The 14,900-nt window shown below is 39.5% G+C and overlaps 1 protein-coding gene across 6 annotated transcripts in view; it reads right to left on the minus strand.

Annotated features, from left to right (window-relative positions):
* The window catches only part of LOC145500946 (uncharacterized), a 41,310-nt gene that overhangs the window by 12,709 nt on the left and 13,701 nt on the right, over positions 1-14,900 (minus strand). For 4 of the 6 annotated variants that reach the window (XM_081480511.1, XM_081480510.1, XM_081480509.1 and 1 more), the window contains 8 exons: positions 14,566-14,646; positions 11,297-11,731; positions 9,752-9,883; positions 8,664-9,056; positions 7,722-8,246; positions 6,104-6,628; positions 4,803-4,943; positions 1,057-2,779 (listed from right to left, as the gene is read on the minus strand). In XM_081480511.1, the coding sequence (XP_081336637.1) occupies positions 1,057-2,779; positions 4,803-4,943; positions 6,104-6,628; positions 7,722-8,246; positions 8,664-9,056; positions 9,752-9,883; positions 11,297-11,731; positions 14,566-14,646 (3,955 nt within the window). The remainder of the gene's footprint in view (positions 1-1,056; positions 2,780-4,802; positions 4,944-6,103; positions 6,629-7,721; positions 8,247-8,663; positions 9,057-9,751; positions 9,884-11,296; positions 11,732-14,565; positions 14,647-14,900) is intronic. The other 2 variants (XM_081480513.1, XM_081480514.1) reach the window with 2 other exon arrangements.

Consider the following 14,900-nt stretch of genomic DNA (forward strand, 5'->3'; position numbering starts at 1 on the left):
GAAATTGGAATCATTTCTTTCATGTTCTTTGCGAGGTAGCAAGAGGTTCTGAGTTTAAACATTGTTCCAGGAAAAGGTTGGTAAAACTTAGTCAAACAGAAGTGCGAGCAGTGAAATTTAATTAATGAGAAAGTATCATCGGCACAGTCAACAACGCGAACGAACGATGAATATTCACTAGCAATGAATGAACGTACAAGGTTATACACATAGCCTTTGCACCAAAACTGAATCACGCGCTTTGAAGTCGCCGAAGAAAGGTTTGTTCAAACTTGTGGCCGTAACTTGCAGAGTTTACTCTTTCTAAAACGAAATGACACATCAAATTGCTAAAAACCGACTTGAAGATAAAGAATGAAGCGAGGAGAGTCGAATGCATCGCCGAAGACTCAAAAATTTCTTTGAATTTATACTAAATCAAGTCGCCCAAAAATGAAAGGGACCTCTTCTGTTAAAAGTTTGTCGAAAACCTGCTTACGAGATTATCCTCACTCTACCTTGAGAACAGAGGTACCCTTCTCTTTCTGCTCGGTGAGAGACGAGAGGGAACAACAGCTCGCTATTCCTCAATCGTTTCATCGCAACAAGGGACGAATAAATTAAAATACTGGTTTTTGACAAGTTTTTCCCGGTGTTTCACTTCCACATGAATGATAGATAGGATGCGAGACTAACGTCGATATCTGCCGCACTGTTTAGTACTATCGCCAATGTTTATATTTAAGTGTATATTATTTAATCATTTTAGATAGTGCAGGTCCACGTCAGGACTTAATGTCTGGCCAGTTCCCCAACCTTCTTTACCAAATAAATTATGTATGTTTGTATGTATGCATGCGTGTAAGCATGCGTGTATGTATGTATGTATGCATGCATGCATGCATGCATGTATGTATGTATGTATGTATGTACTGTGATTGCCTAAAAATTACAATGGGCAACACTGCACTGACAGGCAGTCATCAAATTCAAAACTTTCGTCAGATGAATAACTGGCAATCTTTGATCTTAAACTGTTTGCTGTTTGCTGTTTGCGTATTTTTCATATAACTTTACCTTCCTTCAATTTTTGGGAATACTTTTCTCGTGAAACTACTGCGAACGTTGCGCAGGAGAGTAAGCCCAGTCAAATGACCTGCACCACTATCGCCAATGCTGTCCTTTTTCCTGTCCAGAGCACTCAAAGCTCTATTCACTTTTGGGGCTTCAGAGATATGAGTCGCAACTCTATCGCCAATGTTGGTCCCAATCACACCCAGATAAGCCAACCTTCTATTCACTGTAAGAGCTTCAGAGAGATGAGCCGCACCACTATCGCCAATTTTGTTGTTTCCAACATACAGACTAGTCAACGCTCCATTCACTTTTAGAGCTTCAGAGAGATAAGCCGCACCACTATCGCCAATTTTGTTGTTTCCCACATAGAGACTAGTCAACGCTCCATTCACTTTTAGAGCTTCAGAGAGATGAGCCGCACCACTATCGCCAATTTTGTTGTTTCCCACATACAGACTAGTCAACGCTCCATTCACTTTTAGAGCTTCAGAGAGATGAGCCGCGCCACTATCGCCAATGTTGTTCCAACTCACATTCAGATAAGCCAACGTTCTATTCACTGTTAGAGCTTCAGAGAGATGAGCCGCACCACTATCGCCAATTTTGTTGTTTCCAGCATACAGACTAGTCAACGCTCCATTCACTTTTAGAGCTTCAGAGAGAGAAGCCGCACCACTATCGCCAATTTTGTTGTTTCCCACATAGAGACTAGTCAACGCTCCATTCACTTTTAGAGCTTCAGAGAGATGAGCCGCACCACTATCGCCAATTTTGTTGTTTCCAACATACAGACTAGTCAACGCTCCATTCACTTTTAGAGCTTCAGAGAGATAAGCCGCACCACTATCGCCAATTTTGTTGTTTCCCACATAGAGACTAGTCAACGCTCCATTCACTTTTAGAGCTTCAGAGAGATGAGCCGCACCACTATCGCCAATTTTGTTGTTTCCCACATACAGACTAGTCAACGCTCCATTCACTTTTAGAGCTTCAGAGAGATGAGCCGCGCCACTATCGCCAATGTTGTTCCAACTCACATTCAGATAAGCCAACGTTCTATTCACTGTTAGAGCTTCAGAGAGATGAGCCGCACCACTATCGCCAATTTTGTTGTTTCCCACATAGAGATCAGTCAACGCTCCATTCACTTTTAGAGCTTCAGAGAGATGAGCCGCACCACTATCGCCAATTTTGTTCCAACCCACATCCAGATCAGCCAACGTTCTATTCACTGTTAGAGCTTCAGAGAGATGAGCCGCACCACTATCGCCAATTTTGTTGTTTCCCACATACAGACTAGTCAACGCTCCATTTACTTTTAGAGCTTCAGAGAGATGAGCCGCACCACTATCGCCAATGTTGTTCCAACTCACATTCAGATAAGCCAACGCTCCATTCACTTTTAGAGCTTCAGAGAGATAAGCCGCACCACTATCACCAATGTTGTTGCTTCCCACATCCAGATTAGTCAATGTTCCATTCACTTTTAGGGCTTCAGAGAGATGAGCCGCACCACTACCACCAATGTTGTTTCTTCCCACATAGAGACGTGTCAACGTATTGTTGACTTTAAGATCCTCGGAGAAAGAACGCACATCATGATCACCAATCATTTCGCCACTCAAATCTAAACTGGTCAAGGTGGTTTTGACGTCAAGGGCCTTGCGTGAAGAATGTGGACTTGGAGCGTCAATGTCCAATGCTGAACCAGAAAACTTTTCAACTGTAAGGAAAACCACAAAAAGGAAAGAAAAATAGTTGAGAACTATTTCGCTTATACAATGGCTTATGTAACGTTGTTTCTCACTTGCACAATTTATTAAAAGAAGAGAAAAGTTGTTGTTGAACACCCTGTCCGAATTTTATAGTTTGTTTAACAAATAAGGTAACGCGCGCATGATAGTCACTATGACGCAGCAAATGCCCTATCTTCGTCTGTGATATAGCGTTTTCACAGACCGAGCCGACAGAAAAATTGGTAGACCACAGTCGAGTCTAGTTTGAAAGCCTCTTTTCAACCTTGTTAGTCCTCTTAATCAGAAGAAAGCAAAATCTAAGAAACTTATACGTGGCAGAATAGGCCGAAAGATCGAATTTAACAAGAACGACCTATTGTTATTAATGTGCTAACCAGGGAGCTATTGACTTAATTAGAGTTTAGGTATCAGATGCATCGATGTGTAAATCGATGCAAGCAAGCGCACCTAACCACCAAACGTTTTTTAGTTGCATTTTGTTAAGAATTCTTTTATTTTACCGTACAAGGAAAAGAGAAGGAGCACCTCTTACTCATGGAGTGTAGTTGTTTGTGTAACAACGTGTTTTGTTTGCGACCTGACGGGAAGTGACGTGATTATTTCGAAGTAGTCAGTTTATTCTGCTCGCTGAAGCAAAATGCATGGAATACATTCCGCTCATTCTTGAAATTGGGGCTAGAGGTTCAATCAAAAGAATGGTCGGGTTTATAAAAATGAAGGCACCCAAAATTTCTACTCGCTTCTACAATATATCAAGGCCGCCCAGGACCCTTGCTTTACAGTAAATTTTTTAGCAACATTTCCTAAGAAGGTACTATCTTATAAAACTTTCATTCTCCGAATTTTGAAGATCAGTTCCACTAACATACTGATATTTTGGGACGATGGAATAACATTGCGAGCACGGACCGCAAGGCTGAAAATTCTAAATAAATGTCCTTCAAAAAATTATTTCCAAACATTTATAATAAACTTCAAGCTTTGGCGAAATCGAGCACGGCCTCTTGTCATTTCAAATCTGCAGCTGTGTATGTGTGCTCATCAGTTTACTCTTAGAAGACTTCCATCTGTAAACTTAAGCAAATGCTGCAACATGATTGGCTGAGCTATCAGCCATTACTTAATTTAGTATCGAATGGCTTGAGGTCGTCTACAAAATTTCACCTTTTTTTCGTTTTTTCCCGAAGATTCGGAAGACGATTTAGAAAGATTGCTGCAGATAACTCAATTCCCGAGAAAACTGAAAAAACGACATACACTGTGACTCGAGAAAACCGACAAGCGCGAATGCACAGCTGTTAGTTTCAAATTATAATTTAATCCACGTAAATTTGCCAAAGCGTAAAGTTAAATGGGAAAAAATTTTGGAAATTGTTATTTGAAGGAAATTTAGTCAGAATTCTACTAAGACAATAAGATTATTTGCCCTTGATATCTATGACGTGATAGCTGTGCTGTGAGGCTGAATTTGAGTTTCCTAATTTTTGTTTTAGTTCCCCTAGGATCGATCTTGTGATTATCGGCGGCTCAAGGTTAGCCCACACATATCTTTCCCTGTACTTACTTTTATAGTTTGTTTTTCCTAGTGTCTCTAGCCAGTTTTAACATTAGCTTCAGTAGGTGGTCATGTTTGGGTTTGTCTATTAACCTTGTTTAGGCCCTCCACTGAAGTTCCTGTTTTGGCGTAAATTTTTAAGGGCCGTGTGTCGTGCTCGTTGTATCAAGTGCTTTGCTATTCATTCGTGGGATTTGCGTGAAAGTGTTTGGGTTGGTGTCCTGTAAAGAAGTTCAATCCACCAGGTTCAGTCGTCCCGAATGCTCACACATGCCAACCGATGAGACAGCGGTACAAGTCACAGGACAGAATCAGGCAATAAAGATTTGATTCCTGTCACCTCTCGCAACTTGTTACCGAGCGCCCCACTACATAAAATCTTAAGTTTGAAGTCAAATAATTAAATCGTTTTTGGTTACAGTAAAGTAAATCACCTGCGATCTGCTGCTCAAGTGCAGCATCGTCAAGCATTTTCACAGCAAGGGGAATCTCATCTTCTATAGGAACCCGAGTAAGAGACTGATAAGACAGCGCCTGAGAATTATTACCTGGACGTGTCGAGCCTTTTGTCACATCTGAAATTAATACGAGAGAAATCGCAACATTGAAACATAGTTTGAAGTTATCAAACAATATCTATATTAATGGTTTACTTGAATGACTCAAAATTATTATTGTTTTATTGTTATTATTATTATTATTATTATTATCATCATCATCATTATTGCCTTGATGATGATGATGATTATTATTATTACAGGATTAAGAAAGTGAAGAGACTATGAGCAAGAGACTATGATCGTCTCTTGGTATAAGAGTACTTTTCATACTTGTACTTGTTTTCTGTCAAGAATCGTGTTAGGTTTAGTGAATGTAACCCTTTTATTCTAAATCCAGTGATATCAAAGTTACAATGTTGGCTGTGTTGTGACTGGAGAGCAACTGACCAAAGCTTCAAGATCGCTGAAGATTTTTTTAATTAATTAATTAAAGAAAGAGGAATAAATAGACAGTTTTCAAGTAAAAGTTATCTTATTTGTTTTCTGTCACTATTATTCCAGATTGTCAAAAGCCTTGAAATTTTCCCTTTCCTATTGTGAAAATGGCCATCCAGTGTGTCCAAGTTAAATTTCTTTCACAATATTGACTGTGGTGTTTTTATGTTGCGCAAAGACTGAGTTTATTATAGTAAATGCTATGATAGTTACGTAATATATTAAGCATGAGAGATCTTTTTTCATTATATCTCACAACGGAGAATATTTAGTGGGGCCGAGGCAACTTGATAAAAACCGGCAAAGTATTGATTGTCTGATATATTTTCGCTATTGAAACTTCAACTACGGGGGTAGACATGGTAGACAAAACTACCTTCGGCTACTTACCGGGCATTTCAAAAAATCGCGAACCCCGAAGTTCCAAACTTAACTAAGGATTGCACTTCTCGCTGCTGTTTATCGTGATTACGAAGACATTAATCAAACCTTAAGAAACAAACACCAAAATGGATCGAAAGTTACCAAAATTACCTTTCGAATCCGTTATCTGAAAGGTGCCCTAAGATGGCAGCGAAGAACGCAACCACTTTTTGAGTTCGTGTACGTGTTATTGAACGCACACTAAAAAATGAGGGGAAAACGATTCCTTTGACGCTGATAACAAGGTCGATAATAATGGTATTTTTACTTAATATAATGAAAAGAAATATCTCTAAAATTAAAAATTGAGGGCTTACTTTGTTCCGTAGTTTTAGTTTCGTATGTCTCGGGAAATTCGATGTCAAAATCTTCTGTAGCCAGAGGGCACTTGTATTCAGCAGTCTTTGTACGGGGGTAAGTTTCTTCGGGAGGGTGAATCCGAGTTTCGTCTCTAGCAAGGTTCGTACTTTCAGTAGTAGCCTGGGTCTGAGTTTTATCTACAGACGGAATCTTGCTCACGCCAGTAGCTCCAGTTTCTGTCGCTTCTCCAGTCCTCGTCCTAGTTTTCTCAGCCGATGGAATCTGAGTTTCTGCAGTAACTTGAGCCTCTGTGCCTTCCACAGTCAAAGTACGAGTTTCGTTCGTAGATGGAATGCCAGTATTCCCTGAAACCAAGATCTCACTTTCGTCAACCATCTGACCCTCGCATTCCTCAGCAGCTTGAATCTGTATTTCGTCCAAAGTCAGAGCTCTACGTTTGACAGCAATCTGGGTCTGAGTTTCCGCAGAAGTTTGAGTTGAACTTTCCCCAGAAGCCTTTATGGGTGAACTAACATTGCTGTCTAACAAATTAGCGAAAGAAAGAAGCAATGTTATTTGTACGTTTGAAGAAAAACCACAGATATACCTGAGCGACATAAAAATTCTGTAAACACCGGGTCTGTGCCCTGTAATTACTGCAACTGTTTATTTTTTGTTGTGGGTGCTACTGGTTGGTCGTCATTATAAAACGGTACATCACACTGTTGACCTCTGTAGTTCTCAAAATAAGATGATTGTCTAACAATTTAACCACAAAACGCTGCAATAATATGGAAAAACTTAAAACTATTTTGGTTTAAAATCAGAGACGACGTTTTGATTTTCGCTTAACGTCATTATCAAGTCAACTGAGTGAATAAAATGAGTACAAATTTAAATATAAACTAAGAATTCCTAGGGGACGCGAATGCAAAGAAAACAATGATAAAAAATTCTAAAAAAAATGCTTAAAATATATGAAATAAAATATTTGCCATAAAAATGACCATCCAGTGTGTCCACGTTAAATTTCTTTCACAATATTGACTGTGGTGTTCTTATGTTGCGCAAAGACTGAGTTTATTATAGTATATGCTATGATAGTTACGTAATATATTAAGCATGAGAGATCTTTTTTCATTATATCTCACAACGGAGAATATTTAGTGGGTCCGAGGCAACTTGATAAAAGCCGGCAATGTATTGATTGTCTGATATATTTTCGCTATTGAAACTTAAACTACGGGGGTAGACATGGTAGACAAAACTACCTTCGGCCTCTTACCGGGCATTTCAAAAAATCGCGAACCCCGAAGTTCCAAACTTAACTAAGGATTGCACTTCTCGCTGCCATTTATCGCAATTACGACGACATAAATCAAACCTTAAAAAACAAACACCAAAATGGATCGAAAGTTACCAAACATTACCTTTTGAATCCGTTATCTGAAAGGTGCCCTAGGATGGCAGCGAAAAACGCAACCACTTTTTGAGTTCGTGTACGTGTTATTGAACGCACACTAAAAAATGAGGGGAAACGATTCTTTTGACGCTGATAACAAGGTCGATAATAATGGTATATTTTCTTAATATAATGAAAAGAAATATCTCTAACATTAAAAATTGAGGGCTTACTTTCTTTCGTAGTTTTAGTCTCGTATGTCTTTGGAAATTCGATATCAAAATCTTCTGTACGCAGGGTGCACTTGTACTCAGCAGTCTTTGTATGGGTGTAGGTTTCGCCTCTAGTAAGGTTCGTACTTTCAGTAGTAGCCTGGGTCTCAGTTTTTCCAGCAGATGGAATCTGGCTCACGCCAGTAGCTTGAGTTTCTCTAGCTCCCGCAGCTCTTGTCCCAGTTTCTGTAGCTTCCTCAGTCCTCGTCTTAGTTTTCTCAGCCGATGGAGTCTGAGCTTCTGCAGTAACTTGGGTCTCCGTGCCTTCCACAGTCAAAGTACGAGTTTTGTTCGCAGATGGAATGCGAGTATTCCCTGAAACGAAGATCTCACTTTTGTCAACCATCTGACTCTGGCTTTCCCCAGCAGGTTGAATCTGTATTTTCTCTGAAGTCCCACGTTTGACAGCAATCTGGGACTGAGTTTCCGTAGAAGTTTGAGTCGAGGTTTCCCCAGAAGCCTTAACGGGTGAACTAGCATTGCTTTCTGACAAATTAGCGAAAGAAAGAAGCAATGTCATTTTTACGTATGAAGAAATACTACAGAAATACCTGAGTGACATGAAAAATCTCTAAATACTGTGGTGTCTTGTTCGGTCAACACCCTGTGCCCTGTTATTGTTACTGTAATTGTTTATTTTTCTGTTGTGGGTGCTACTGGCTGGTCATCATTTTAAAACGGTGCATTACACTGTTGTGCTCTAAAGTTCTCAGTATAACATGATTGTCGAACGGTAAATCACACCTAGACTACAAGTGACAAAGCGACACAATCATTGTTAACTTGACATAGCTAGCTTCCTGAATGAAAGACATCTCAAATCCTGTCAGTTTAGTTTTGACTGAATAAAAATGTATAAACATACTTATCTCATACCTTAAAAGAATGTTACTTTCAACTTACTTGGTTTGCTCGACAGAAACTCTTTGCATGCCAAGTAATCTTCTTCTTGAATAGCTGTTGCTAAATTTACAGACTCCACATGAAATCTCCTCTTAATTTCATCTGTCACGAGGTATTTCTCCGCTATTTTATTTAAGCGCCCAGAACGATAGTCTTCCCACAGGCGTTCCAGTCCTTCTAGATTGCTGCACTTCACTGCTAACCGTAAACTATTCTCACTTCCTTCTGTTGGCGTTGAGTCGTGAATTAGTTTTAGATGCTGAAAGTACTGAGGTATTTCATCAACTGGAACATCACTCTTTTCTTCTTCAGACAGTAGTTGTTGACTTTCTTTTACTTCTTCTTCTTCGTGAACACCATTATCTGACTGTTTGTATTGAACGTTGCCTCTGTCTTCAAAGTTATCAAAGAAAAAAGTTAATGAAACGTGAGGAAGATAGCAAATGTTCCATTGGTGTTCTTTCCCTTCGGGTTTTAATCCATGCAAAGGACATATCCCTCATCCAAGTTATAAACATGCAGTTGCACATATAAAGTATGTTTTTTTGACGGTATCCTTCTTTCCTTTATTTGTACCTCATTTACTGTCGTTGTCATTTTCTGTAGATATCTGGACACTATTTCTGCATTAACCTTGTTGTCGTATGGATAGGTATGTGGTGTATTTTAACACATATCAACGCAACACCATGCAAATATTGTACTAATATATTTGCTTTAGTTGAAATACGATACTAAACCAAAAAAAGACAAGAAAATTTTCCTGTCTGGAGCAGTGGGATCACTATTCTGCGAATAGTATCAGCAGATTTTAAATAAATAGACCAGCAGTCAGATTCAAGATTTAAAAGTTTAAAAAAACAAACAAACAGACAAACAAAAAACAAAACAAAATGAGCGCTTACGTACTAAAGTAATGAATTAGTTTAATAAGTAGGCACTCACCCTAAAATTTAAATATTTCTGTAGCTTCCTTTTCAATTTTATCCTTCAAATTTGTCCTGGACCCCAGGGCACATACAAAGCATTTAATCAGTGCCTTATGTTCTGTTGATATAGGTGACTTCTTGAAAAAAGTTGTAACTTACAATTAACTGCAAAGTGCACTGTCATTGGTTCAGCTTCTTCAGCGGTTTGAGTCTGAGTCTCATCAGCAGCTTGTTCAATATGGTCTTGGGGCAGTGATTCATCTTTCTTCAATGATGAGTCCTGGTTCACTTCTAAATAATTCAGGCAAAACACGACTGCATTAGTATTTTTGTGATATTCTTTTTGCGCCTGTTTATATAAAAGTGTTTGAAGGAAGGTTGTCCTTCAAAAGGGTAAACGCGTACGCGACAATGTCGAAATGTATTACGGGTAATGGTGGTTCACAGTTATCACAGGAGGCCCAGACAAACTGTTTGTGTGGTGTGCACATTTACATTTTTTAGCAAATGTATGGAATTTTCCTAACACCTCGCAGAATTTCATAAAATCACGAAAACATGAACAAATACTTGCTCAATAAAAATAAATGCATCTTATATATGGTATACTGTCGTTCTTTTGGCTCAAAATTGCCCATTTTAGCAGGTTTGAGGGATTCAGTTTACGTTCGCTGTTTACTCTACATATATTAATACAAGAGTGGAAAGTCCAAAGGCTCAAAACTGGAAAAAGCTCCAACGCAGAGGCAGATCTAAGTCATTGTTAAATAAATTAAACTATGTCGACGCATATTAAAATTTGACAACGCAATTTAAATATGCGTGGTCTTTCGTCGTAACTGCCTAAGGGTCTCTGGGTTGTGTCGCCCCATTGATATTACCGGCTATGCTAGTGAATATTAGTTTTGTCTTTGCCACCCTATCCACGAGAGGAATTTTTAACGGACATTGTTTTACTGTATCCAGTCAGACAGAGACTGAGGAATAGCGATTTCCTTCCGGCACGACTGTTTGTCGCTACGCATTCTGACGGCTTGGAAATATTCGGTCCTGAATTTTGTTCGATGACTAGTACTAGGCCGTTTGGATGAATTTTCGATTGAATGATACAAGAAGATTTGTGGAACTTTCCTCTGTTCTGCTGTTTAATTTGGAAGCCAAGCGCGATGAAAAGCGCGATGAAATTTTCACCTCTGCGGTGGAGCTTTTCCAGATTTGAACCGTTGGACTTTGCGGCAAGCTGATGGCCCGGCAAATTTAAACCCGATTTGACACCGACAAAAAGTCTGCAGTTCTATGACAAAAAATCGGCTACTGTGCGGCAGCCTTAACACTGAATAAGATAATACATATGAATTCCATAAACAAGGCATCAAAATGACATGTTCACGGTCAAATAAACTTTGTAGGAATCCGGTGCAGAAAAAGTGGCAATATATGAGATTTGTATGTTTCGAATATCGAATTTATTTCTATGTAACCGAAGATGTATAGAATGAACGAAAATAGGCTCTTAATATAAACATATTCGTATTGCCACCATCCAGCGGTCACTGAGCTGTGCTTCGATATATCAGAAAAGAAAAAAAACAACACTAAGAGAAAATCATACCTTGGAATTTACTGTAAGCTATATATTGTGGAATATTGAATATCAAATACATAAAGTAAACCAAGGCATAAAGCTGCACATTGTTCACTCACTTGAGTTGTCCATTAGGAACAGTTTGCAAGCCAAGTAATCTTCTTCCAAAATTGTTGTTTCCAGCTTAATGGATTCCACATTAAATCGTTTCTTTATGTCATCTGTCAAAAGGCGTTCTTCGGCTTCTGCGTTCAAGTTCCCAGAACAGTAGTCTTCCCACAGACCTTCGAGAATTTCCAGAGTCCTGCACTCCACTGTTATCAGTAAACTTCCCTCGGTTGCATCTTTTACTATTAAGTCGAGTACTCCTTTTAAATAGTAATCAAGGCAGAGAGGGTAGTTGTCCGCTGGGACTTGAGATGCATGTGTCTCAAGAAAGCATTTCGTCATCTCCTTCATTATGAGCCGCTTGGCTTCCTCTTGTTGCACAGGATCCCTGCTTTTTGCCTTTTGAAATGCAACTCTGTTCATTTTCATCACCATGGTTAAAATACCTTAAAAATTCAACTCATTTCAGTAAGTTTTTTTCTATCACGAATTAAAGCTTAACTTGCCTGAATATAAACCGTGTGAGTGTGATTCGGGAAGTATTCCAAAGGTTTAACAGTGATAACAATGGGGTGACAGGCCTATACAACTCCTATCCACGTGTAATAGCCGCTTTGAAAGTTTTGCTCGAACTTGTATATCTTTAAGGATCTGCCTCTTTTGTATGGTACGACAGGGGGATCTTTGAATATTTCGCTAAGCAATAATCTTGTGCTTTTAGGAGGACATTTCACCAGAGTAGAACCGTTAGAGGTCATAGGTCTGTGTAGTTTCCGCTGTTATCAGCGTGTAATTTGTAGAGTTTGACACCTCTGTTTTTTTGCTACGTGCTAGTTCTTTTGGCTCATTTGTGCTGCAAGATATGTTTTAAGCTCTCGAAATATTAGCTCTGGAGGGACAAAGTTTGAAATATTCCGTGAACATGTTGGTTACTTGCGTTTTACATTAGGGACTTTAAGATATGGTACGGCTAGGCTGTAGTACGGCGGCAGATAGTGAAGATCGCTTCCGGTGACGTCATGACGCGCGTACCAGTACGGCTTTCCCACTGTAGCTTTGCTTTCTACTACGGGAAAGTGCCTGGTTCACGTGCTCTTCACTTCGTGAGTATAAGCCTGTTGTTTACTTCTCATTTTAACGCTTTTTTCACTGTTTGAACAGCTTGGTTTGAAGATGAAGTTCTCAATCATAAAAATAAGTTCTAAGATCATTGTTTCTTTGTCATTTGTACAGAAAATTTGAACGATTTTAACACCTACCACAAGATGATCAGTTCAGTCATATTAGTATCGGGCCGAACAGCCGTAGATAAGAAAGCTTCGTATGTTCTAATCTGAGCTATAATTGTTTATTACTGTTGAAAATGTACTTTATTATAATCGAAAGTTTTGCATTTTCGGGCTTATCAGGTAATCGTTGTACGAACAACCTGTCCGTGTTGAAATCGAGCTTTTTTATATCAGAGTTTATATCTTGCTTTGTGGTTGGAATTACAGGCGGTGCTGTCAAGTTCTAAAAGGCAAATCTGAGTTCTGAGAGATGTAAGACGGATACAGGAGAAGGAAATCATTGTCATTAATCAAGCCTATTTCGTTTGAAAGTAGAAAAATCTCTGGTTTCTTTGAAAGTAGTCATTTTTGTAAGACACGTAGAGACTGCACATACCGTTGCCGTACAGCAAAATCTTAATCATTTGAGTTTGGCGGGTAGAACACCGTTGTCAGCCTAGTCCCTCACGGTGAAAGTAGCCGTAGTAGCACCTCGCCGTAGCGTATCTTAAAGTCCCTATTATTACGCCGGGCCCGGCTGTTTGATTAACTGTTGCAAGTTATGCTGCTTCTTATCACGGGAGTCAGATTTATCTTTGTCCGGCTTTGCCAGGGATAGTTGTAGCTTTCCTTGCGGAAATCTTTAAGTCTGTCTTAGAGAGACGTTCTTATGTTTCTTGCATCAATTTCATCGAGCCCTCAGTCCTTCCAGTTTGTTTGTTCTGGCACTACAAATGTAAGTGTTCACGCGCAAGTCTGTGGACTGTTTTGCGTGTTGTTTATAATATTGTGTGGTTTTGCTGAGGCAAAAAGCTCCACGTTGTGGTCGACATTGCTTCTATCTGCGATGTTGACAGGTGTTGTTGAGACTGTTAATAGTCCCTCTTTTGTTAGGAGGCTCGTAGCCTTGTCGTTCAGGCAACACCGCGGTTTCGATCCTTCTGGATCTCATCAGTTGCCGATAGCAGGGAGTGATGGAGACCAATGCTTGCTAACACTCCGTGCCTGGCGTATCTTTTGGAGATTATATACTCGTTCGGCGGATCGAGAATTCTTGATTGTGATTGGTAGTTTTGCCACCAGCGAATGGTGAGCATAAATTCTTCGATTCCATTGTACACAGCTTGACACTGTGTTTTCTATGATGGCGATAATGCTTAATTTCTCCAGCATGTGTAGTTTGAATTTAAGTATAAAACGTAAGATAGTTATGCGTTGTTATTATATAATCTCAAAAAATTACGCCAGGTGCGGAGTGTTGGCGAGCATTGGTTGCCATCATTCCCTGCTACCGGCAACTGATGAGATCCAGATTGAAACCGCCTGACAACATCGCAAATAAAAGCAATGACGACCACAACGTGGAGCTGCATGAACAATCATAGGAAGAACTCCTAAATTCAGAACTTTTTGACTGGACAAAACCACACAATATCCTAAACAACACGCAAAACAGTCCACAGACTTGCGCGTGAACACTTACATTTGTAGTGCCAGAACAAACAAACATGATGCAAGAAACATAAGAACGTCTCTCAAAGACAGACTTAAAGATTTCCGCGAGGAAAGCTACAACTCTCTCTGGCAAAGCCGGACAAAGATAAATATGACTCCCGTGATAAGAAGTAGCATACCTTGCAACAGTTAATCAAACAACCGGGCCCCGCGTAATAATGCAAAATGCAAGTAACCAACATGTTCACGGAATATTTCAAACTTTGTCCCTCCAGAGCTAATATTTAGAGAGCTTAAAACATATCTTGCAGCACAAATGAGCCAAAAAACTAGCACGTGGCAAAAAACAGAGGCGTCAAACTCTAGAAATTACACGCCGATAACAGCGGAAACCACACAGACCTATGACCTCTAACGGCTCTACTCTGGTGAAACGTACTCCCAAAAACACAGGATTATTGCTTAGCGAAATATTCAAAGATCCCCGTGTCGTACCATGTATGTTGTAAGTCAATATACTAGTCGGTAGACAAATGTAAACTCAGAAGGCGAGGTACCTGGATCGTGCGCAGTCTTGATTTGTGTTTGCTGGGTAAGCACCGCTGTTCTTTCTGGGCTCTCACAGGCTTCAGAACCATCTATTAAAAGAAAAGACGATAGCTTTTCTCCAGGACTCAAAATTATGCTTTTGAACATGCAATCGCTTCAGTGGTCTCTTAATGAATAAAGCTCAATTACAAACTGATGACTTTGATGAACTTCTAAATGTAGTACAGTTTCACGTAAGCTATCCAAAATTGCGTGTATATTATTTTCTGCTAACATGTTACATTCTTATGTAAACTCCCAGATCGAAGGCTTCCAAACATTAAACAGTTTTCCGGGGGGCGTA

The sequence above is a fragment of the Orbicella franksi genome, chromosome 10 (genome assembly GCF_964199315.1).
Source record: "Orbicella franksi chromosome 10, jaOrbFran1.1, whole genome shotgun sequence".
NCBI lineage: Eukaryota > Metazoa > Cnidaria > Anthozoa > Scleractinia > Merulinidae > Orbicella > Orbicella franksi.